This window comes from Procambarus clarkii, chromosome 20, assembly GCF_040958095.1.
Source record: "Procambarus clarkii isolate CNS0578487 chromosome 20, FALCON_Pclarkii_2.0, whole genome shotgun sequence".
NCBI classification, from domain to species: domain Eukaryota; kingdom Metazoa; phylum Arthropoda; class Malacostraca; order Decapoda; family Cambaridae; genus Procambarus; species Procambarus clarkii.
In genome coordinates this window covers 25,454,561-25,480,187 of record NC_091169.1, presented here as the reverse complement: position 1 = coordinate 25,480,187, position 25,627 = coordinate 25,454,561, and the positions used below count along the sequence as shown (strand labels likewise).

Sequence of the window (25,627 nt, the reverse complement as noted above, 5' to 3'; positions counted from 1 at the left end):
AAAAAAATTAAAAACTTTAAACATTTAATAACAAAAAAAAACTAATTTTACAAAAAAATAATAAACAATGACAAAAACCCCTTAACCACTTGGCTTAACACAATAAAAAAAGAAATTATATATATATATATATATATATATATATATATATATATATATATATATATATATATATGTCGTACCTAATAGCCAGAACGCACTTCTGAGCCTACTATGCAAGGCCCGATTTGCCTAATAAGCCAAGTTTTCATGAAATAATTGTTTTTCGACTACCTAACCTAATCTAACCTAGCTTTTTCGGCTACCTAACCTAATCTAACCTAGCTTTTTCGGCTACCTATCCTAACCTAACCTATAAAGAAAGGTTAGGTTAGGTTAGGTAGGGTTGGTTAGGTTCGGTCATATATCTACGTTAATTTTAACTCCAATAAAAAAAATGACCTCATACATAATGAAATGGGTAGCTTTATCATTTCGTAAGAACAAAATTAGAGAAAATATATTAATTCAGGAAAACTTGGCTTATTAGGCAAATTGGGCCTTGCATAGTAGGCTGAAAAGTGCGTTCTGGCTACTAGGTACGACATATATATATATATATTATATATATATATATATATATATATAGATATATATATATATACATATATATATATATATATATATATATATATATATATATATATATATATATATATATATATATATATATATATATATATACACAATTCACACAAGTGAATTTACGTTACTGACAAAAAGGTGAATGTGACACTTTATACAATGTGCTCTGAATGTCATCCGTCACCCGTTCGTAAGAACAGGTGACGGTAGATACAAGCGAACTGAGGCAAGGCATAAGTAGATACAAGCGAACTGAGAGAGCACCAAAAGGCTTCTGATTGACCACATGTTCAAGATTCGCTTCTTGAAACAAAAAGTTACAAGTAGCACGGGCTATGGTGAGCCCGTAGTGGACTTACCTGGCACAGGAGCGGTGCTGACAGCTGAGATTGAGTGATTGATGAAGATTAAGCCACCCAAAAGGTGGCACGGAGTGAAAAAACCCGGAGTGAAAAAAAAGTGGTGGCGCTTTTGAGCCATTACCAGTATCAAGACCTGATACTGGAGATCTGTGGAGGTGCGACTGCACCATGCGTGACGGGAGATGTCTCCCGTGATTGACCACAGCCCATGCCAGGGCTATATATACCGATGGTGACGTCATATTGGCGCGCAGTTGGGTCCGTGAATGAGGAACCGGCAAGAGAATTAAGTGGTTGTTTGCTGGTAGTAACAAGTGCTGACGGGTTGCCAGCTCGTCCTCCAAACAAAGACCCGAAAGTGATTACATGCACCTGCCAAAACCACTGTTTATGAATGAAAAATGGTTTACACACGACTCACAACTGATTTCGTTCGAACACTTCCGGAACAAGTGCTTCATAGACGAATTTTGTTCGAACCACAACGCTATAAATGCTTCACCCACGTACTACAAATACAAATAATAGCCAACAGAACCTAAACACCTAACCTAACCTAACCTCTGCCTATATACGCACAATATGCTAATATTTTTTAATATTAATTTATATTTAAGAAAATTCCTTATTTTGAATGAACAGCATGTAAACATTTATGAATGCGTCTGTGGGGTCGACCGCTGGATGTAATGGACTTGAGTCAAGGGCGAGGCGCGCCTCTCGTGGGAGGTGGTGTGATGGGGAGGGGGAGGAGAAGACTCGACAATACGTTTTTGACACGTATTGTTGGTGTTTCTTGATGTTGATGAATAAGGTAGAAGCATGCAGATCTTGAAGACTTAAGGAACAGGCGGAATCATCTGCTATGCAGGGGATAACCGTAACACAGGATGTCTACTCCCGCCAAACATAACGACATTGCTAAAGCGTTCGAACAAGTTGTAACACCGTCTAACAAGTTGTAAATACTTTCTAACACGTCATAAAAACTTTATAATAAGATGTAACAACTTTGTTACAAGTTGTAACAAGAGAAAAATTGGGACGGTAACGTTGTGCGTGTTTGCAGGATGTTGAGCGACCTACTTTGCCTCACCTCCCGTAACCCCACCATCCGCTGAAGACGACTACACACTAACCCATTCTTGTACACAACACTAGATGTGTCTAAGTCACACATGTTGATATGTCAGCCATGGGAAGCTGATGGTTTCGTGTTGCCTGATTGGATCAGTTCATGAGCCAATTCTGGTCTGTTGCCGTTTATAATCCATTCCAATTACCGTTTAGGATGATGTATTCTGTATTAAATAGAAATTGATATATTAATTAAAAAATACAGCAACATTGATTCGTAAATTGTAATTACAAAGGATGGCAAACTGCATATATGATTATTCTCTGTATATTTAATTATAAAATAAATATAAAGAATATTATATTCTAGAATACCTTTCAAAACAGGTTACAATACATTTGTAAAAAAAATGTAGTTTTTCTGAATATTTAATACAAATATTTGTTGACACTGTTAATAGGATAAATTACCATTGACAAAATAACTGATCTTTACTTTCCCACAAATATCCTAGTCACTAGGCTGCAAGATGGTAAGGAAATATTGAGACATTATCCTAGTCACTATAGTTATCCCCAACCAATAAATTAGGCAACGTTGCCAAGTCATAATTTACTAAAAACTCTTAGTATATCTCGTACGTTAGGTGAAATATAAATATATTAAATATTTCAATTATTTGACCATCGATCTTCAGTCATTGATTTTTGTTTTTTTACGCATTTTGGTACACCTGTGATTATATGAAGGGGAGTACAGTGTGTCAAGGACTAGCTACGTGATACTAAGAAAGTAGACTGCGCTGGCAAACTTCAGAGCCATTATGAGTATATCATCAAGGAATTCAACAACTATACGCAAATTTGTTAACTCTACGCAGCCCGTTCTGATGATTTGGACAAGCGTCCAATGTTTTTTATTTTCCGTACCCGGCATGAACAACCTTGATTATTGAATCTTGTTAGTATATATGAGTATTGTTAGTGCATAAATGTGTCTTTGTGTGTGTACAGGATGGAGGTGGGCGTGTTGGTGGTGATGGTTGTGGCGACGGTGGCGACGACGGGGGCGCAGAAGCTCAACAGGGCGCCTCAGTTCCTGCATGGTGGTGACATGGACAGGTTCTCCCTCAGGTAACAAATAACACCTCATTACCTCAGTCCTAAAAACCCTTCCTCTCACCCCCCCACCAATTCTTCCCCTATCCTCACGTCCCCGCTCACCCAAAAGGTTATCTTGACCTATATTTAATTCATTCATTCTCCTAGTGTCATTACAGGCTATTCATGCCCGGACTGAGCCCGGGCCACCTCTTGGGTGGCTTAATCTTCCTCAGTCAATCAATCCTAGTGTCAGGGCAAATATAACTGTAAAAATTAACTTTGGAGAGTTAATTGAATTAAAAGTTAATTCAACTTCCTTCTCAAGTGAAGAAAAATGTAAGGAAAATAGAAAATTCACGCTATATACAGTAATTTATATGTTCCATTATTTTTCTCTGTACTTTCAATGTGTGTGTGCATGTACGTGCGTGTGCGTGTGGATGACTCTGGTGCAGGGAAGACACGCCGGTGGGGTCATCGGTGTACACACTAAGGGGTCGTGACCCCGAGAGCACACCGGTGTCATTCTCCGTCTCCGGTGACTACCTGAGCGTGGACAGGAACTCTGGCGTGGTCACGCTTGTTCACGCCCTGGACCGGGAGACCACGCCCATGATCGACGCCATCATCACCATCACAGGTGCGTTACTTTCAACTGAAATTGAAATAAGTTTATTGAGATATTAATACACACTCAAACTTTTCAACACCCACATTACAGTCCACACTATTCACATCCCATCCCCTCCCACTACACATATACCCACAACATCCACTCACCATATCACGCCCACTCCTCCGCCATGACAGCAGTAACCAAAGCCTTTCCTTCCCCCAACTTTCGTGTACCAGACGAGCGCGTGTTCGGAGATGAGCCCAACACAGTGCCCCTGCGTCGGGAGATCCCCATCTTGGACGTGAACGACAACACGCCGGTGTTCCACGGGCAGCCGTATACTTTCGCTGTGCTGGAATCATCCTCACCTGGCTCCACTCTCTTCTCCAACATTAATGTTACCGACGCCGACGGAGGCGCCAATGCCGAGGTCAAACTCCGCTGTGTCCAGGAGGAGGTATGTCACTGTGTGTGTGTGTGGATTTACTATTTGTGCCTGCAGGATTGAGCTGTTAGCTCTTGGACCCCGCCTTTCACACCGTCAGTTGTCTCATGTGACTCCCGACCTATTACTGTATATCATATTTACTGCATATCTCTCTCACCAGCAAACACACATACATCCCCAGGATGCAGCCTGTTCCAGTTTTGGTCTCACAAAAGTCGTGAATAGCTTATTTAATATTTCACCATCCATGTATTTAAAAGCAGTTCTGGAGTTGGAAACCGTAGCATAGGCTCCTCGCACAGTGTCCTTTATGTGACAGTCTACTATCCAGAACCACCTCTATATCGTTTTGTTTGAGTTCTTTAATGCCTTTCCACATAATTTCTTGGTTGTGTGTGGCACTTATTCACATTTAATTCCATTTGCCATTTAGTGCTCCATGCTTATTTTGTCTATTTCTCCATGCTTATTGCCACATCTCGAAGGGCCTGGCAATCGACTAAGTCTCTTACTTCCTCTTGTAGCTTAGCATCATCAGCATACATGTTCATTTAGTTCTGTATTCCTTCTGGTAGTTCGTTCGTATAGATGATGAACATTACTGGTGCAAGAACGGAATCCTGTGGTACTTCGCTAATAACACTCCTCCAGTCTGATGTATTGCCTCAGATTACTGTCCTCATCTTTCTGTCAGAAAATTTTTCATTCATGTCAGCAGTCTGCCTGTCATTCCCCTAGCATTGTTCCAGTTTCCAGAAGAACCTCTTGTGTGGAACTTTGTCAAAAAGCTTTCTTAAGTCCATAGTCAACCCAGCCATCCCTTTCCCGTATAATCTTTGTGTCTCTTATTATAAAAATTAAGTAGATTTGTTACAAAGGATCTTTCTGTTCGGAAGCCACACTGACGTCTTTTATTGTATCATGTCTCTCCAGGTGTTCTACACATTTGGTTTTAACTATTTATTCTAATGTTTTGACTACTATGCTTGTCAACGATACTGGTCTTATGTTTTAGAAATTCTTCTTTGCTACCACTTTTGTAAATTGGAATTTTGCTTCTTTCCATGTATCTGCTAAAATTTCTGTACATAAAGATGTCTAACATATTTGAAGTGGAATGCTCAGTTCAATGCTTAACCGCTATACGTGTATAGCGGTTAAGGCTAAAGGCTAAGGCTAAGGTTAAAATTAAAACCAAACTTGTGTTACAGACCCCGGAGGCGTGCGCCAAGTTCGAGGTGCGGGAGGCGAGAGTGGCTGAAGGGGAGTATGTGGGCATCATCTCTCTCAAGGTGCTCCTCGACTACGAGACGGAGAGGCTCTACACTATGGTGGTAAGACGGGTCCTGCTTGTGTCCGCCTCGTTTTTCATCCACCTGGGCAAGACTCACAGTAAAGCATGTAGGGTAGACACTCAGTATAGTAAAACAAGTGGGCTAGATACATAAACCAGATGGGTCAGGCACACAGTAAAGCAGGTGGGGCAGACTTGCTTTACACGTGAGGTGTGGCATACAGTGGGAGTGTTACACGTGAGTTGTGGCATACAGTGGGAATGTTACACGTGAGTTGTGGCATACAGTGGGAATGTTACACGTGAGTTGTGGCATACAGTAGGAATGTTACATGTGAGGTGTGACATACAGTGGGAGTTACACGTGAGGTGTGGCATACTGTGGGAGTGTTACATGTGAAGTGTGGCATACAGAGGGAGTGTTACACGTGAGGTGTAGCATACAGTGGAAGTGTTACACGTGAGGTGTGACATACAGTGGGAGTGTTACATGTGAGGTGTGACATACAGTGGGAGAGTGTTACATGTGAGGTGTGACATACAGTGGGAGCGTTTCATGTGAGGTGTAGCATACAGTGGAAGTGTTACACGTGAGGTGTGACATACAGTGGGAGTGTTACATGTGAGGTGTGACATACAGTGGGAGAGTGTTACATGTGAGGTGTGACATACAGTGGGAATGTTACATGTGAGGTGTGGCATACAGTGGGAATGTTACACGTGAGGTGTGACATACAGTGGGAGTGTTACATGTGAGGTGTGGCATACAGTGGGAGTGTTACATGTGAAGTGTGACATACAGTGGGAGTGTTACATGTGAGGTGTGACATACAGTGGGAGTGTTACATGTGAGGTGTGACATACAGTGGGAGTGTTACATGTGAGGTGTGGCATACAGTGGGAATGTTACATGTGAGGTGTAGCATACAGTGGAAGTGTTACACGTGAGGTGTGGCATACAGTGGGAGTGTTACATGTGAGGTGTAGCATACAGTGGGAGTGTTACATGTGAGTTGTAGTATACAGTGGGAGTGTTACATGTGAGGTGTAGCATACAGTGGGAGTGTTACATGTGAGGTGTAGCATACAGTGGGAGTGTTACGTGTGAGTTGTGGTATACAGTGGGAGTGTTACATGTGAGGTGTAGCATACAGTGGGAGTGTTACATGTGAGTTGTGGTATACAGTGGGAGTGTTACATGTGAGGTGTGGTATACAGTGGGAGTGTTACACGTGAGGTGTAGCATACAGTGGGAGTGTTACAGGTGAGGTGTAGCATACAGTGGGAGTGTTACATGTGAGTTGTGGCATACAGTGGGAGTGTTACATGTGAGGTGTGGTATACAGTGGGAGTGTTACACGTGAGGTGTAGCATACAGTGGGAGAGTGTTACACGTGAGGTGTGGCATACAGTGGGAGAGTGTTACATGTGAGGAGTTGGCATAGAGTGGGAGAGTGTTACATGTGAGGTGTGGTGTACAGTGGGAGAGTGTTACATGTGAGGTGTGATGTATAGGCAGGCAACAGTTTGCTGTAGTGATATGCCAGGTGTTTCATTGCCTTCCCTGCAGGTGCGGGCGTCGGACGGAGGACCGGAGAAGCGCCTCACTTCCACTGCGACAGTGATGATCGAAGTGAAGGACGTGCAGGACCAACCTCCCATCTTCCTCAATGCCCCTTTCAGCGCCACCGTCAGGGAAGCCAGCTCGCCTGTAAGTACACTATCTGGCCTCTCACTCATGAACCAAAATGCCTTACAAGTACACGAGAACAGGAATTGTAAAACATCATATAATTGTCATTTTAATGGTGGTATTGCATGAGTGGATTAAAGGTATAACTCCACATTTATAAATACACAAAGTCTCTAATAAAAACAGTTAAACATGCAAGGGACGTGAGAATAAACTCCCCGTGGTGCAGTGATAAAGCACTTGCCCGGCGCTTCATGAGTGCTTTGGTCTGGGTTTCTATCCTGGCCGGGGAGGATTGACTGGGCGCCAATCCTTAACTGTAGCCTCTGTTCACCCGGCAGTGAATGGGGTACCTGGTTGTTAAACAATTTGGTGGGTTGTATTCTGTGGAAAATTAGGATTAAGGACTTGCACAAAATGCTATGCATGCTAGTGGCTTTACAAGAATGTAAAAATTATTGTATATACTATATAAATAAAATGAAAAAAAAATTAGCTATTTAAATACTGTACAAGTTAATTTTGAAGTCTTTACTCTCAGGAAATTTATACGGATTTCTTTTCATAAAAAGGAAAACACATTAATTATTTACACATGTTGTTATTTGCTGGGACTCCTCAAGCATTTGAGAGAAACATTTTGTGAGCTCTGACGCTGTCTATAATAACCTTGGATTATGAAGTTCCAGAGCTCGTAAACTGTTTATTAAGTACAAACTATGCCACCAAGAGTGAGGAAAGACGTACAGTTTTCTTACGTAAACATGTAAATGCTTGATGAATCCTGGCAGCACTGAAGTCAGGTAAGGCTATTGATACATTGCTTTCCTCCTGCCACCCGTGGGCACCCAGGGCACGTCGGTGCTAGAGATCCGTGCCCGCGATGGTGACCTCGGGGAGCCACGCCCCCTCACCCTCTCCCTGCAGGGGGATGACTCTGGCTACTTTACCTTATCAGATGTACAGAACCTGGAAGATGGCTCTCTCACTGCCACTCTCTCCACGTCCGAGGTCGCCCTTGACCGAGAGGACCCGCTCATCCTCAATAATGGAGGACTCTACACATTCAGTGTCCGGGTAAGGTCACCAGAGTATTAGTCCTAGTATTAACAAAAGCACAATTGTATAACTTACATGCAGGGTCCTGTAGCAGAGTGGTCTAAATCCTCCACTTACATTCGAGGATCCTGGGTTTGATCACCGGGTGGGACAGAAAAGGCACGTTTCCTTAGGCAAATGTTGTGAGTTGCATCCTGGGGAAGGCCAGTAGTAGGCCTAGGGGGTGGGGGCCTAGATTTATTTATTTATTTATATAAATATATATACAAGAAGGTACATTGGGCTTACTGGATAAACCTTAGTAAACCTTCCTGTTCCCCAACAGGAGGAATTATAATTTATAAAGTTAGCACTTTACCTTAACACAGTAGACAGTTTTGATATTGCTGATCTGTGTTACTAACTGTGATGAGTTAGTACATTTCAAGATGTGAGTTATCATGGGAGAGGCTGGGGGCACGTTATAAGTTAGTGGTGGTTTTGGCCACTGGGTTGAGGCTTGAAAAGTATGCCCACATTATTATTTTCTCAAGTTTTTTGTACGTTTATTTGTCCATTCATGTATTTTATTCATGGGAATTAGTGCATTTAGAGTTAAAAATGCTTTACAAAATGGGATGTTGGTTACATCTGGCAATTTCAGTTTGTAGGTGGTGCCTTAGCTGCCTGTTATTTCAGGTGATAACCCAACCCACACGTGTGAAAGGGAAAAAAGTGGTGATGTTTCGACCCGTCCTGGACCCTTATCACATCAGCGACTAGATCCATAAAGGTCCAGTGTGGACCCCAACATCATTGCCTTTCTGATGTGTGAGTTGGGTTATTAATTTTGAGCCATGTTATTGTTAGTTATCCGCAGCATATTACAGCTGAGTAAGTAGTGGCTAATGGAAGATCCTCCTGGTCATTCTTAATGTTTACACTTTTTCCTTGTGTGTGATGGGCTGCTGGTGTAGGCTCAGGAGCAGGGCGGAGAGGCTGCGGTGTCCCAGGTCACCGTTGTGGTCACGGACGTGGACGACCAGAGACCTGTCTTCAGCCGGGACCAAATCTCTATCATGGTCCCGGAGGATATTGGTTAGTACTCGTCTGGGTCACATTCACATCAGATATGGGCTCCATCTTATCCTGAGGCTTCAAAGTCATATATCATGATCCTGTGATCACATTGTGTATTACATCTTAGATATATAATGCAGCCATGATCACATTGTTTCCCGTGCCAGCTGATGGGACACCCCTGCCTGGCCTCAACCTGGTGGTGACTGACGGCGACGTAGGGGAGAATGCTCGCTTCTCCCTCGCCCTGGAGGACATTTTCGGCTCTCGGGGCGTCTTCTCCATCTTTCCCGAGACTGCCGTCGGCCGAACTCCTGTAATCATCAAGGTTGCCGACTCCTCAAGGCTTGACTTCGAGAATCCAGATGCCTCTAATTTCGTCTTTAAAAGTGTGTCCAAAAAGTCACTTTTTACTTATTTATAAAAAATATTCTCCGAAGATATTCTAGAAGATTGTACTAGTATTCCTATACAGTAGTTCAAAATGTTTCTCTTTATATGTTAAATATATTGGTATAAATTATGCAGAGTACAGTACTGTACAGTATATGAAAAGATGTCACATCATAATTATTGGTCAAGTTATACTTTTATAATAGTATGGAGATATTGTAAGTTATATTTGTTTATTATGACCCACCCTGGGAGCAGGGGCAGACACCATACACACCCTGGGGACAGTGACAAACATGATACCCACCTTGGGGACATTGGGAGACACCATACCCACTTGGGGGGTAGGGGGCAGACACCATACCCATCTTGGGGGTGGTGGCAGACACCATACCCATCATGGGAGCAAAAATGTTACAATGGCATATACTATATAATGATCAGGAAAGGAACTCCAATACTCCTTAAGCCAAATAATTGATATTAATGATCAAGGAAGTAACTAGAGTACAGAGTTACAAGATCAGAAGTGTAAATACAGCACTGTAGTTAGTGTTACAGTGTGTGAGCATTAAGGCAATATTGTTTGGTTTGGCTGGGCTGTCAGGCCACCACAATAGTTCATTTATTGTTTACCAACCAGCTCATTTACCTTAGTCATAAACATAGTCCAGAACCAAAGTAAACTAGTGTATATGCACCGTAAAGAGGAGTGTGCTTCTTTGTGTACAGTATAGTGTTTGATAGTGTTGTGTATATATATCTCTTGATAGTGTTGTGTATATATATCTCTTGATAGTGTTGATAATAATGATGTTACTGTAGTTGTGGCGAGTGAGGGAGGAGTTGCTGTGTCGGCTGCAGTTATCAACATCACCGTCACAGATGCCAATGACAACGCTCCAGTCTTCCGTCAACCCTCCTACAGGTAGGTCTTTGTCTGCGCTGCTTCACCTTCCACTCATGCCTCCAAGGGTTACACAAAGGAGTTCAAAGAGCAACCGACCATTAGATACAAACTAGGTTCTTTGCTTATGGAAAGCTTATATTGTGGTCAAATACTGTAAAGTGCATATTTCAGGACACATACTTATCAATATTCAAATTAATTACCGTAATTGTGTTTGGGAGGACAGGCAGCCAGTGTATGTATACATGTTAGGTTTATATCGAGGTACCTCCCCCCCCCCCCCCCCCTAGGTCGAACTACTGACCCTCCCCAGGATGCATCCCCACAAGATGCTGACTAACCCCAGGATATCTATTTACTGTTAGGGGAACTGGACCAATAAGTGGTATGAAATGTACCATACTATTTTTGTCCTGCTCGGAATTTGAACCCGGAATTCCTAACTGTTAGTCAAGAATGAACATGACTGTACTACCTGGACCTTGTATGTATTCTCCCAATGACCAACTCATGCCCAACCACTACAACTCCGGGTCAAGCGAAACTCAAACTTAGAATGGGAATATATATACAAATATAATTATAAGCTCGCCCTCCCTACAGAGCTGCCCCCTCCTTCCGTAAAAGCTCCCCTCTCTACAAAGCTTCCCTCTCCATACAGAGTTCCCTCTCCATACAGAGTTCCCTCTCCAAAGAGATCCCTCTCCATACAGAGCTCCTTCCTCCCCACAGAGCTTTCCCCTCCTTACAGCACTCTCCTATCCTCTCGAAGCTCTCCCTTCCTCTCAGAGTTCTCCCTTCCTCACAGAGCTCTCCCTTCCTCACAGAGCTCTCCCTTCCTCACAGAGCTTTCACTCACTATAGAGTTCCTCCACCTACCAGTGATCTTCCTCTTCACAAATTTCCTCCTCTCTCCAGAGAGCTCTTCCTCATTCACAGAGCTTTCCTTCCCTACATAGGTAGGGAAGGAAATTCCCCTCCCTACAAATCTCCCCCTCTCCACAGATCTCGCTCCTTACAGAGCTCCCTCCTCCTAACAGAGGCTGAGCTTCCCCTCGTCACACAGCTGGTGGTATCTGGATGAAGGAGCTGCCATTCTGTGCTGTCTCAATAGGCTTCCTGATTCAGTTTCTTGAGCCACAATACCCATGTATGTGCCATTGTCATTCATTCACTTCATTCATTCTCATATTAAACTTAGAAGCTTATGTCAAAAACCCTCATATTATTACTTATTCAACCTTTGTTAAAGTAAGGTGTTTGACTGCAGGTTCAATGTGAGTGAAGGTGTTGGCCCCGGGTACCTCGTCACGACACTCCACGCTAATGACTCGGATTCTGGCGTCTTTGGAAGGCTCAGGTGAGAGAGGTAGTGATGGCTTGGGTCCTTGTGCTCCACCAGCTATATGTGTGGTTGGCTATGAGTAGACTTGAGTTGCTGAGAGTAGTGGGGGACTACTGCCTCATGTTTGCTAGAGGGAGTTACTACTTATAATACATATATTCCCAGATGTTAAATATACAGTTTGTCAATTTTTTGTTTACATGTTGTAAATTTCTTATTTGTTAGTACATACTGTAGATTGATAAGTGAATGATTGACATTTCACTCAGATACTGAAGTAGCTTTTTCCAATAACAGCTACAGTCTGAAGGGCTTTGGAGCTGAGAAATTCCGAGTGAACAACAGGTCTGGCGAGATCTTCCTGGCCAACTGCGGCCTGGAGACATGTCTGGACTACGAGCGCCAGAAGACGTTTTCCCTCACATACTCAGCCACTGATGGGGGTGGTAAGGTGACATCTGTCAACATCTTCATTGATGTGCAGGACGAGAACGACAACTCGCCAGAGTTTTCCCGAAGGGAGTACCGCAGGACGGTCGATGAGGGGGCCATAGCCTTCGACCCCCCACTCTTTGTCAAGGTCAGTATCTCTCTCCACCTCCTTCTAACTTAGACAAGGTTGGTGGTGCTCACACATCCAAGGAAGGCTGTTCATTAGTACCTCACCCTCATGTAGTGGAGGAAAAAAAGGTTATTCCTGCAAACTCATCTTAATGAGATCTATATCCAATTAGTTTCTTGTGAAGATCATTGTAATCGACGATTACACGATTACTGTATAGTTATTTATACATTATAATGAATTCAGATTACTAACAAATAAAATCATTACCAAAAAAATTGTATTAATGACAGTTTTACATGATAAGTACTAACATGTTTAATGGTGGCAAAGGAGAACTAGTTCTTCATGAAGGTGCATTTAGTACTTGTGTTAACTGTGTGGACTGGAACCCCCCTATTGGCACTTGCTTATTGAAGGTTGTTTCCCAGGCGACAGACATTGACGGAGAGAACCAAGGTGATGGTACGGTGTTCTACTCCCTGCAAGAAGGCAACACCGATGATGAGGCCTTCTTCGTGGAGCCGATCAGTGGTGAGGTGACCATCCAGCGGGCTCTCACCTACCTTGATACGCCTACCTCCACCTACACCCTCACTATCCGTGCTACTGATGCAGGTAATACACCCACCTGCACCTCCACCTACTCAATAAGCATCCGTGCTACTGATGCAGGTAATACACACACCTGTACCCAAACCATTTGTGTTACTGACATGGGAAAATGCCCACCAGCACCTGCATCCTCACTGTTCATGCTACTGATGCAGGTAAAGCACTCACCTAGCCTCCACTTACACCCCCCTACTATCTGTGCTACTGATACTGGTAAAACATCCACCTACACCTCTTATCTATGCCCTCACTCTTCTCGCTACTGATGTAGGTAAAATGCCCACCTACATATTCACTATCCGCACTACTGACAGGTAAAACATCCATCTATACCTTCACCTGCACCCCCTCAGATCCATGCTCAATAGCCTGGGATTCAAATTTCTTTTCAATTTATATTTATAATATAAATAATTTGTGCATAACTATTTTAGGGTAATCCTGTACTTTAGCAGATGTGCAGGGCCCCAGTATCTGAGTATGAGGCCCCAGTGCCCATCATCCGGGTAGGAGGGGCCCCAATGCAAGCCTTTGTCCAAGGCCTACAATGCTGTTATGATGGCCCTGCATTGATAATAAAAGATGGTGCAGGAGCACTTTGCTTGTCACACTCTATGGTGTATATGTCACTGGAAAAGGAGGCATACCAGAAAGTTGGAAGACAGCTTATGTAGAAGACAAATACTGTATACAAAAAGGGTGACAGGCAAGAGGCACTGAACTACAGGCTGGTGTCCCTAACTTATATATCATGCAAAGTGATGGAGAAGATTGCGAGAAAAATCTAGCAGCACATATGGAGAGAAGGTACTTTGTAACACACCACCAACACAAGTTCAGAGATGACAAATTGTGCCTCACAGTTTTTATAGACCTATGACCACATGAACAAAATTTAGCAACCCCATAAGAGGCTGTACTTAAGTTAGAGAAATGGACAGGAGTAACAGTTACGGTGCTCCAGTGGCTCAGGGAGTGCCTAAGCAACTGAAAAGAGAGTTACTTTGAGGGGTGAGATCTCAGAGTGGTGAGATGTTGCCAGTGGAATCCAACAAGGTTCTGTACTCTGACCTATCCTCTTTCTGATATACCTTATATAAATTATCTTCTAGACTTTAGAGGGCATAGAAATTTAACTACTGTAGATCCATGTTAAAAAAAGGTAAACTAGATCAGTGTTTGAAGGAAATCTGTAACAATTATAAGCAGAGGTAAACTAATGGTGTATTGACATACTAAGAGATGATGCCAATATACTCCTACCATCTTTTCCCCAGGTGAGCCCCGGCGACACAGTGACGTCAGAGTGTTCGTCACTGTCGGGCGGGATACGAATCGGCCTCCAAGGTTCCGTCAGCGGGCGTATGAGGCCCATGTGCTGGAAGATGCCCCATTAGGTGAGACGCCCATACTTTCGATCACGCGTTCTCTCATTTATTTGTAATACTATTTAATTATATTTATGTAGCTTCTAATTGATAGGGATTTTTATTTTCGTATATAACATATTTTCTACTCCCAGGAACGAGTGTAGTGCAAGTGTCAGCTAGCGACCCTGATGGGGCCGATGAGGGGCTTACATATGTGCTGATGGCAGGGGCCAGGGACAATTTTGTCATGAATGACACCACTGGGGAGATCAAAGTTGCTCCAGGTGCCTCCCTTGACCGTGACCTCAACCCCAAGTACCAGGTCAGTGTTCCCTGAGGAGCTGAAGTTTGATAAGCATCCTGGAAGATATAGAGTAAGAGTTTTAATGTCTTAGTAGTGCTACAGGCACGATAAAAGGTCAGGACAATGTCATAGGCAAGATAAGCATTCAGATCAATGATGCACCCACAAAAAGTCTAAAAGGTGCTATGTAAATAAGACAACAAGTATATAATGTATAGAATACAGTAGTTACAACTGAAACAGAAAAAACTAATATCATGCCACTCAATATATATTCAGTAAGTCATTATTATAACAAAAGAAAATAGTGGAAGACAGATACCAATCTTTGAATATGCTAAACTCTAAAGTCACCTCTTTGTCCCTTTCCCTGCTCCTTGCATTGCCTCCACATGGCCTGTTTCCTCTTTGTCCCCTTCCATGCTCCTGATGTCATTTCCTCAAGGTCCGTCATCTCTTTTGGCTCCCTCCAAGTTCATAATCTTTCACATTTACTCAGTCTTTCTCTAACCGCATAAATGATGATCATTGAAACAGTTACATCTTTGTAACTGAAACCAATCCATCTAAGCTTCACTGTTGTGAGGAAAGCTTCATGAAATTGGGTTTAACTTCATGAATCTCTATACCAGTATATGGATTAGATTATTATGAAGTAAATGTATGAAAGTAATAGTTTAGTTTCCAAAAATACACCTGAATGTTAGAGAAGCTGCTGTTCATTAGCAGTGAGTGGTGCTTAATTAGAATATTTTATATAGTGCAAGGATTACCCAGTGGGCACTGTCTGTATGTAATGTCGGTCGCTCTCAACCAACGGTGCCCATTGGGTACCTTGTCTAGCAACACCTCTTTGATAATAGTTTGCGCAAAGTGTTAAGTATAACAAAGCTCATATGCATTGTTGGTTTTAATACTCCATATACAGTATACAGAATTTTTTGTTTAATTATGCAGTTTTGAGTGCATCTGAATGGTTGTGTTCTCTGGGATTCACAACTGTATATGTGGAGAGATAGATAATGGTGATTAGTGATGTTGGTATATAACTGGTTTGTCATGGGTTTGATTCCAGGACAGGGCGAGGCATTTGGACATGTTTACTTGCGTCTGATGCCGCTGTTCACTCAGCAGTAAATATGTACCTGGGACTCGATCAACTGTTATGGGTAGCATCCTTTTAATGGGCTAGTGGGACCTTGATAAGCCCAACATGCTTCCTGTTTCTGATAGAGATATCCATTGCAATTGCTGTAAAGTATAAACTAAGGCGTATAAGTGTGACAGGTTGTGGTGGGAGCAGTAGACAGTGGAGCCAGCACCAGGCAGACAGCCACCACCACCGTCACCATCCTTCTCACCGATGTCAACAACAAGCCTCCCAAGTTTAACCAGGTCAGTCTGCTTGAGACCTCCTACATATAGTTTATTTATTTCAAGGGTTTTCATTAGGTCTGAGCTATGTTGCAAGTTCAGTTTTGATAACATGAGCCAACAATTACTATTTTGTTTAATTTACTGTATAGGCCTACTGTATTTTATATAGACACTATGGGTTAGTAACATTGAGGGATACTGTAGTTAACTTCACTTAATTTTACAATATTGTCAAGCCTCATTTGTATTGCTGAATTTGACCGAGCTGTGAGGGATGTTGATCTTCAGATTCATCAACAGGTAGTCAACAAGTTCTATCTCCATATTAATGGCAGTGAAAAGGGCACTGATCAATTAAGTAATAGTAAATGTTGAATTCACAAAATATGGCTGCAGCTGTTAGTACAGTACCTATAAATATGGCTGGGGTCTGCAGTTTGAGTCTGCTAGAACCCAGGTGAATTAAATGTTTATTTCCACGGAAGTGTGCATGACAATTTATATGGCATGGCCATGGATTACTAATTCCTCTGAGTTTAATTAGTAGTCAGGGAAAGTAATAAATTCCAGCTTGGCAACAGAAGCACCTCAAGGTAGTAGTTGCTTCTAGAATCTTTCCTTATTACGACTACTCAATATCCCAGTCGATTGAGTTTGGGCCTCACACACGTGGGGTCCCCGGTACGAGTGTCCAAAAGCCCAGGTGAATGAAATAATAATAGTAATAATAATTGTTATTATTATTATTATTATTATTATTATTATTATTATTATTATTATATTTCTTTATATAAATAATGATTATAATTATAATATTTAACAAGTGTTTCCTTAGCATAGCTACATTACTATCATTATGTGTGTAGACACTATGGATACAACAAGGTACACCTCAGCACCTGCTTAACACTTTTGTCTGCGTCAATAAATAAAGTGACGGATGTCCGTTGGTGACACATGTTGCGTCAAAATTTAATATATTTGTTAAAATTACATTTGTTATCTGATCATTATGGGACTAGTTTAAGAATGCGTGCCTTTAGATTGCGAACAATTTTATACCATAATGAACAACGTATCACGACAGTTGAAGTCAGAACACTGGAAAAATGATAAATATTTGTAGTAATGAGCGTCCAAAATTAAAATATTTGTTAAAAATCCATTTACTGTTCGCTTATTATGGTATTAGTTTTAAAATGCATGACTTTAGATTGTGAACAATTTGATACCAAAATGAACGACGTAGCTCGAAAATTGAGGTCAGAACACTGGAAAGTGTACATATGTTAGTGTGGGTACTCACTCCCAGGAAAAGCCAGGCCCACCTTGGGGTGGGTTGGGGCGCGCGCACCGGGTGTACGAAAGTGTTAAACAGCTGCTGAGCTTATTATTAACATGAGTTATGCAAGGTACATGTCTTTCACTATATCACTCTTATTCCAAATGTAAACTAAATAAATAAATAGTAGATAATGTCGAATCCATGCATCATCTGTCAAGCACGTATTACAGTACTAACTGGACCTTCAGGGATGTCGGTTTAATCCCATCTTACAGCAAAATATTTATTCATAGATTCATCATTTTCTTGTGATTTCATTGTGTACATTCTGTTGACTTTTACTGTGTTTAATTAATGTTATTAGAGTTTCAGCTGAATGTATTTAAATGCTAATGGCACACTTGTGTATCGGATCTTTGACACAACGAGCTGTTCTTGTCAACACAGGACTCGTACACGCAATATGTAAGCGAGAGGTTGCCAGCTGGAGAGAAGGTGGTAACAGTGAGGGCCACTGACCTTGACTTGAATGCTGACCTCATCTATGAAATCACTCAGCCCGTCATGGCTAGGGACAAGACAGGCGTCACCCTTACGTCGTCCTCACCCTATGACTACCTCTCTGCCTTCAGGTACTTTTTCTTGGCAGTGGGTTCTGGCACAGGTACTGGGGTATTTTATGGCATTACATTCCAGAGACCAAGCCAGGGTAATGCTTTTCTGGAATTGTGGACTAGGGCCATCACGTAATGTATAGGATATATATAGTGCTGTAGGGGATGAAGTGATTACCACATGGTCTGCTGCAGGAAGTGAGTGGCGGTCTTCAGCTGTGTCTAACATTAGGCTTCTGGGGCTGTACTAAGTGTTCTAATGCAAGAGGAAGTGAACCTGTATATGCTAATGATTTGCTAATCTTGAACTTTTAATTTGCGAATTATTTAAATTGCTGATCTTCACTGATATGAGGAAATGCATTCAAAACAAATTTATTTTAATCAAAGACAATCATTCAGCCTTTATTTAACCAACAGCAAAGACTGTTTTCAAGGACCCATGATATTATTTATTACTGTATACTGTATACAGTACTGGTATGTACTTATATACAGCACATACTGTATATAAGTACAGTACATACTGATCTATGATTTGACCTGGGTTTGTATCCTGACCAGGGAGGATTGACTGGGTGCCAATCCTTAACAGTAGCCTCTGTTCACTCAGCAGTGAATGGGTACCTGGTTGTTAAAAGATTTAAAGATTTGGTGGGTTGTATTCTATGGAAAATTAAGATTAAGGACTTGCCCAAAATGCTATGCATGCTAGTGTCTTTACAAGAATGTAAGAACTCTTGTGTATATATATATATATATATATATATATATATATATATATATATATATATATATATATATATATATATATATATTGGTGTATACTGGCAGCAGGTTTTCTTTCAAACATGTTTCATTGAATATGACCGCATATTCTGTATTTATTATTTTCTGGTTTAGGGCTTCTATCCCTCTAACTATTTTCTTAGCATCAGGGCTTAATTGGAATAGGAGTTCTCCAAAACTCATTTTCGTACTTTTAAGGTGAAGAAAAGAAGTGATTTACTATAGAGTGTATTACACTTATTTGTATAATTTGCACGACGTTTCGAACCTCCATGGTTCATTCTCAAGTGAACAATCTTACAATACTAGTTGATTTTATACCCGCATTAGGTCAGGTGATAATACAATGAAGGTGAAAAACATGGGGGGATACATAAGGGATAAACATAGGGGCTGCAGAAGGCTTATTGGCCCATACGAGGCATCTCCTATCTAAACACAAAGATTAATCCAGTGTAATTGGCCTGTTATGTTGGACATTGTCTTCTGTGTTGGCATCGATATGTTCTTGTCTTGTCCTTACTCTCATGGTGGGTAGAGTAAATAGTTCCGTGATTTGGGTGTTCATGGTAGGTCGCTCTATTCTTATGTGAATTGCCTCAAGAATTTGTAATCTTCTTGAATCTTGGGTTTTGTCTATTATGCAAGTATTCTTGTTCAACATTTCTCTTGTTAGAGTAATGTCATGGGCTTGTCTCATGTGATTCCTAGGGGCACCAGATTGAAGATGGCATGTCAAACGCCTCGTCAGCTTGGTCGACGTCATACCTATGTACTTACATTGAAGGTTACATCCTTCGTGGGGGCAAGTGTACATGTATACAACGCTTGACTGCTGTAGAGGGTTCTCCGTCGGCTTCGGGCTGTTTTTGATAAGGAGTTCGGAAGTCTTCTTGGTTTTGTAGAATATTATCAGGTTTATGTTTTGGTTAGGAGTAGTGCTTTTTACTCCTTTACGGATTATTTCTTTCATTATTCTTTCCTCTTTTATATGTTCACTGTGCATGGTTGATTTGTAATATAATTTTATTGGGGGTGTTGTGGTTTCTGTTCTAGGTTCTGAATTATACCAACGGTCCAAGTGTCTTCTTATAGCAGCGTTTATTTCCGCGTTGCTATATCCGTTGTTCACCAATACCTGAGTTACTCTTTCAAACTCTCTACTCACGTTGCTCCATTCAGAGCAGTGGGTAAGCGCTCGACGAATATAAGCATTGAGAACACTGGCTTTGTATCTTTGGGGGCACTCACTTCTACCGTTCAGGCATAATCCTATGTTGGTGGGCTTGGTATATACGTTGGTGCTTAAAGAGGTTCCTGTTTTTGTTATTAGTACATCCAAGAATGGCAGACTGTTATTTTCACTATTTTCATGTGTAAATCGGAGTACTGACTCTCTCTCTAGGTGTCTTTTTAGGTCAATTAGTTCATCTGAGTCTTTTACTATTACGAATATGTCATCTACATAACGGCAGTATACAGTTGGTTTTTGTCTGCTACTGAAGACCCTATCTTCGATGGTTCCCATATAAAAATTAGCAAATAAAACTCCTAAGGGGGAGCCCATTGCTACTCCGTCTATCTGTAAATACATGTCTCCTTGTGGACTGATGAAAGGGGCTTCCTTTGTACATGCTTCGAGAAGACTTTTCAAGTGTGGCTCAGGTATGTCTAATTTGGGGGTGCTCTCGTCTCTGTATACTCTGTCCAGTATCATTCCTATGGTTGTGTCGACTGGGACGTTGGTAAAAAGGGATTCAACGTCCAGGGAAGCGATGATTCCATCGGGCTGGGTAGATTTGATCAATTCTAGGAAATCTGCTGATGATTGTAGACTAAACTTACTTGGAGTGTATGGAGTTAGGAGTTCATTGAGTTTTTTTGCCAGGTGATAAGTTGGGGTTGGTATTTGGCTGATTATAGGGCGTAGTGGGTTACCTGGTTTATGCGTCTTAACATTGCCGTAGGCATATCCTAAGCCATAGTCGCCTTGAAGTTTATTGAAATGCACACTACCTTTCTTTGCGTTGATTGCTGTAATTGTTTTGTTTACTTTCCGCTTAAGGTCTTCTACGGGGTTCCTCGTGATTCGTTGAAATTTGGAGTCGTCACTTAGGATGTCGCTAATTTTGTTCATGTATTCATGGGTAGGAATCAATACATATATTGTATTGATTCCAATATATATCAATACATATATTGTATCTCAATGCTTATATTCGTCGAGCGCTTACCCACTGCTCTGAATGGAGCAACGTGAGTAGAGAGTTTGAAAGAGTAACTCAGGTATTGGTGAACAACGGATATAGCAACGCGGAAATAAACGCTGCTATAAGAAGACACTTGGACCGTTGGTATAATTCAGAACCTAGAACAGAAACCACAACACCCCCAATAAAATTATATTACAAATCAACCATGCACAGTGAACATATAAAAGAGGAAAGAATAATGAAAGAAATAATCCGTAAAGGAGTAAAAAGCACTACTCCTAACCAAAACATAAACCTGATAATATTCTACAAAACCAAGAAGACTTCCGAACTCCTTATCAAAAACAGCCCGAAGCCGACGGAGAACCCTCTACAGCAGTCAAGCGTTGTATACATGTACACTTGCCCCCACGAAGGATGTAACCTTCAATGTAAGTACATAGGTATGACGTCGACCAAGCTGACGAGGCGTTTGACATGCCATCTTCAATCTGGTGCCCCTAGGAATCACATGAGACAAGCCCATGACATTACTCTAACAAGAGAAATGTTGAACAAGAATACTTGCATAATAGACAAAACCCAAGATTCAAGAAGATTACAAATTCTTGAGGCAATTCACATAAGAATAGAGCGACCTACCATGAACACCCAAATCACGGAACTATTTACTCTACCCACCATGAGAGTAAGGACAAGACAAGAACATATCGATGCCAACACAGAAGACAATGTCCAACATAACAGGCCAATTACACTGGATTAATCTTTGTGTTTAGATAGGAGATGCCTCGTATGGGCCAATAAGCCTTCTGCAGCCCCTATGTTTATCCCTTATGTATCCCCCCATGTTTTTCACCTTCATTGTATTATCACCTGACCTAATGCGGGTATAAAATCAACTAGTATTGTAAGATTGTTCACTTGAGAATGAACCATGGAGGTTCGAAACGTCGTGCAAATTATACAAATAAGTGTAATACACTCTATAGTAAATCACTTCTTTTCTTCACCTTAAAAGTACGAAAATGAGTTTTGGAGAACTCCTATTCCAATTAAGCCCTGATGCTAAGAAAATAGTTAGAGGGATAGAAGCCCTAAACCAGAAAATAATAAATACAGAATATGCGGTCATATTCAATGAAACATATATATATATATATATATATATATATATATATATATATATATATATATATATATATATATATATATATATATATATATATATATATATATATATATATATATATATATATATATATATAGTATATAAAAGAAAATATATACATATTTCAGCATCAGTGGGATGATATATGATGGGTTGCAGCATCAGTGGGATGATATATGATGGGTTGCAGCATCAGTGGGATGATATATGATGGGTTGCAGCATCAGTGGGATGATATATGATGGGTTGCAGCATCAGTGGGATGATATATGATGGGTTGCAGCATCAGTGGGATGATATATGATGGGTTGCAGCATCAGTGGGATGATATATGATGGGTTGCAGCATCAGTTGGATGATAACAATCGTGGCTTTGCAGAAAGTGCAAATTTTCTGTATTAAAGGGAAACAATTGACTGGCCGCATACGTTGGCATTTGTGGCTGGCTGCGGGTACTTAAGAGGGGAGGACATGTCACACGACCTGTTGCTGCCCGCAGTCTCTGTGCACTCTGCTTACTTCTTGGCTATGTTAATTAATCAATTAACTAAAATTTACTAAATTTACTATTTAAACCTTATTAAATAACAATTCCAGCTGTGTTTCACTTTCAAGTCCTCCAGCTATACTTATGTTTCAGCATCAGTAGGATGATATACACACATACTTGTTTTTCAGTATCAATGGGAAGACGGGCGAGGTGGAAGTGTCCGGGGCTCTGGACCATAATGCTGCAGCTGTCATCATCCTCACTATCACAGTCACCGACAACAATGCCTCCGCAGCCTTCCCCAACCAAACCGACACAGGTCAGAGAGCTCAACATCTATTGATATCAATTATTTATGGAATAAAATATTACTATTTTATATACTGTAGCACTAAATAATTGCTTTAAGCTAAGTATGTTGAGTTTTGAATTGAGAAACTTTATTAACTGCTTCTGTCAGGTAAGAGTAAATGTCAACATGAGCACATCAACATGCACACTGCTAGTCATTGTTTTATGTAGACCGATGATCCATTACCCTAGGTGATTATAGTTCCCTCTCCTGAAACTGTGTGTACCTTGTCACAGCTGAGGTAACCATGTATGTGCAGGCGTTCAGCGACCAGAACCCAATATTTGCTCCTCCTTGGACTCCAGCTCGGCCCCAGCTTGAGGTCACCGTCAAGGAGGAGCAGGAACCTGGCACCATTGTCTTCTCTGTCACTGCCAAAGATCCTGTCACAGGTTGGTGTAATTATAGTAATATGATTCTTCAATACAACACAGCTCATTGTCTTTAATGTCATATCTAAAGAATTCCTTGTCTCCCTTACATAGCCCTACTTTCAGCTCAAGTAATTATATCTTTGATACCTTTTATCTATGGTGTGTTCAGGTTACTTGTAACCATAACACAGCTTCTTGTTAAGTTAGTTGCATCAGTACTGTTGCCTTGTTTAATTCATTGTATTCACATCAGTGAGATCAAACTTCTGAATTACAGTACACTGTACTGTATTTTTATTTAATTTTTCTTTAAGATTATTGGAGGTGCTCCTCCTCAGCCTGCATCTGTAACCTCAGGGATGGAAGTTGCAACACTCATTTTAATCAATGCTTTACTAAGGCACTTTAATTTGTTACCAGCATGACATTATTGTTTTTCTCGTAATTTACCTGAGAAAGTTTTATGATAAAATTATGTTTTATCATCTACTGTATCACCTTTCTCGAAAAAACACAGCAAATGCAATGTTTTTTCTAATCATTGCCATACATACAAGCCAAGTGAGTGAATATGTGATCATACTGTGGTACAGGTCAGCCTGTGAGGCGGTATGAGAAGGTGACGGGGTCGGACCACGGAGAGATGTTCACTGTGGCGCCCATCACTGGTCAGGTCTCGCTCAACTCTCGCCTTGATTATGAAGCATCACAAACTAAAGTATGTTGTTAATTGGTTATATGTTTTGTGATATTTAATGTGGTGGGAGTGTGTGGTTACTTAATTACTGCATTATGATAACATTGTTTTAGAATTGGAATGTGAAATGATGATTATTGCTTCACTCAACTATCATTAGTAATTACTTTAAGTATAGTACTTTCTACTTCTTGATTCCTTTTTACCGCTAGATAAGAGGTGTAAGGAAACTTGCCCAAAGTCTCTATCCTGCTTGGGAAATGAACCCCACGACTAATTGGTTATGAATTGACTGTACTAAACACTCATTCAAAATGACATAACATCACAAATGTTGGGCAACATATACCTGTTGTCAATTACTCATTTACATCTCAGATGTATCATTGTTTACGACTAAAAAATACATTTCTAAGCATTTAAAATAGAAATCAACAATTAATGATACAATAATGGATGGTTACATAATTTTCCGTCAGACAACATCACTGCAGGTGCTGGCTATCGCTGGTGATCGTTCCAGTCAGGCTACTGTCATTGTCAACATCGAGGACGTTAATGACAACAGCCCGATCTTCACAGAAAACGTAATTTAATGTTTATTTTTGTCCCAAGGCCCAAACTCTTTTGGGTATAATGTCACTGATCATTTCACTAAAATACTCATCCTCATTGTAGGATGATTATTTTCATTATGTTGTGTGATTAATTATTTGTACTTTAAGATTATGTTGAGGTATAGTTAAGATCTGTTGCACATAAAGACATGCGACATTTCAGGAGTACCATGCCCGACTGGCCGAGGATGCCCGCTTCCCCAAATCTGTATTGACAGTGAATGCAACTGATGCAGACACTGAGGAGCGAGGACAGGTGATCTACTCTCTTGGTGGCGAGGGAGCTCTCCTCTTCGTGATCAATGAGACCACCGGAGAGGTCTGTACTGTATTACACCTACATTGTTCCTTCTAAATATTAAACATTGATCTATTCAAGGAAAAGGTGCTATATAGCATCACTTATTACAATGCTGCAGATGTCAATTTGTGAAGGTAGTGCTTATGTCAACTGTGTTTGTAGATTGTTGTGGCTCGTGGGGCACAGCTGGACCGGGAGACGACACCCACCATCACCCTGGAGGTGACGGCCCACGACACTCCTCAGGGAGGCATTAGCCAGCGCAAGACAACTGTCATTGTAGGTTTTCAACCACCGCTCTTTCAAATTTTAATTAGCACTTGTATATTACAGTCATTTGAATCTTTTTAAATCCAACCCCAGTATTACATAGTTATTTGCAGATATTTTATGAAATTTATTTAATTTTATATGCAATTATAACAGCTTCTCACAAGTTAGCAATAATAGCCTTTGTTACTTGAAAGTATCTCAGAATTATTGACTGTGCTTGACTCACCACGATTCTTTCC

The 25,627-nt window shown here is 41.0% G+C and overlaps 1 protein-coding gene across 1 annotated transcript in view; it reads left to right on the top strand.

Moving 5' to 3' along the window:
* Positions 1 to 25,627, top strand: part of Cad74A (cadherin 74A) — a 53,124-nt gene that overhangs the window by 6,901 nt on the left and 20,596 nt on the right. The window contains exons 2-23 of the mRNA XM_045738068.2: positions 3,078 to 3,197; positions 3,623 to 3,807; positions 4,020 to 4,240; positions 5,443 to 5,565; positions 7,096 to 7,236; positions 8,071 to 8,295; positions 9,234 to 9,354; positions 9,504 to 9,725; positions 10,555 to 10,657; positions 11,910 to 11,999; positions 12,282 to 12,564; positions 12,978 to 13,164; positions 14,439 to 14,558; positions 14,684 to 14,853; positions 16,123 to 16,230; positions 17,945 to 18,129; positions 22,963 to 23,093; positions 23,363 to 23,518; positions 24,094 to 24,218; positions 24,677 to 24,784; positions 24,978 to 25,133; positions 25,278 to 25,394. Of these exons, the coding sequence (XP_045594024.1) occupies positions 3,079 to 3,197; positions 3,623 to 3,807; positions 4,020 to 4,240; positions 5,443 to 5,565; positions 7,096 to 7,236; positions 8,071 to 8,295; positions 9,234 to 9,354; positions 9,504 to 9,725; positions 10,555 to 10,657; positions 11,910 to 11,999; positions 12,282 to 12,564; positions 12,978 to 13,164; positions 14,439 to 14,558; positions 14,684 to 14,853; positions 16,123 to 16,230; positions 17,945 to 18,129; positions 22,963 to 23,093; positions 23,363 to 23,518; positions 24,094 to 24,218; positions 24,677 to 24,784; positions 24,978 to 25,133; positions 25,278 to 25,394 (3,396 nt within the window). The 5' untranslated portion in view covers position 3,078. The remainder of the gene's footprint in view (positions 1 to 3,077; positions 3,198 to 3,622; positions 3,808 to 4,019; positions 4,241 to 5,442; positions 5,566 to 7,095; positions 7,237 to 8,070; positions 8,296 to 9,233; positions 9,355 to 9,503; positions 9,726 to 10,554; positions 10,658 to 11,909; positions 12,000 to 12,281; positions 12,565 to 12,977; positions 13,165 to 14,438; positions 14,559 to 14,683; positions 14,854 to 16,122; positions 16,231 to 17,944; positions 18,130 to 22,962; positions 23,094 to 23,362; positions 23,519 to 24,093; positions 24,219 to 24,676; positions 24,785 to 24,977; positions 25,134 to 25,277; positions 25,395 to 25,627) is intronic.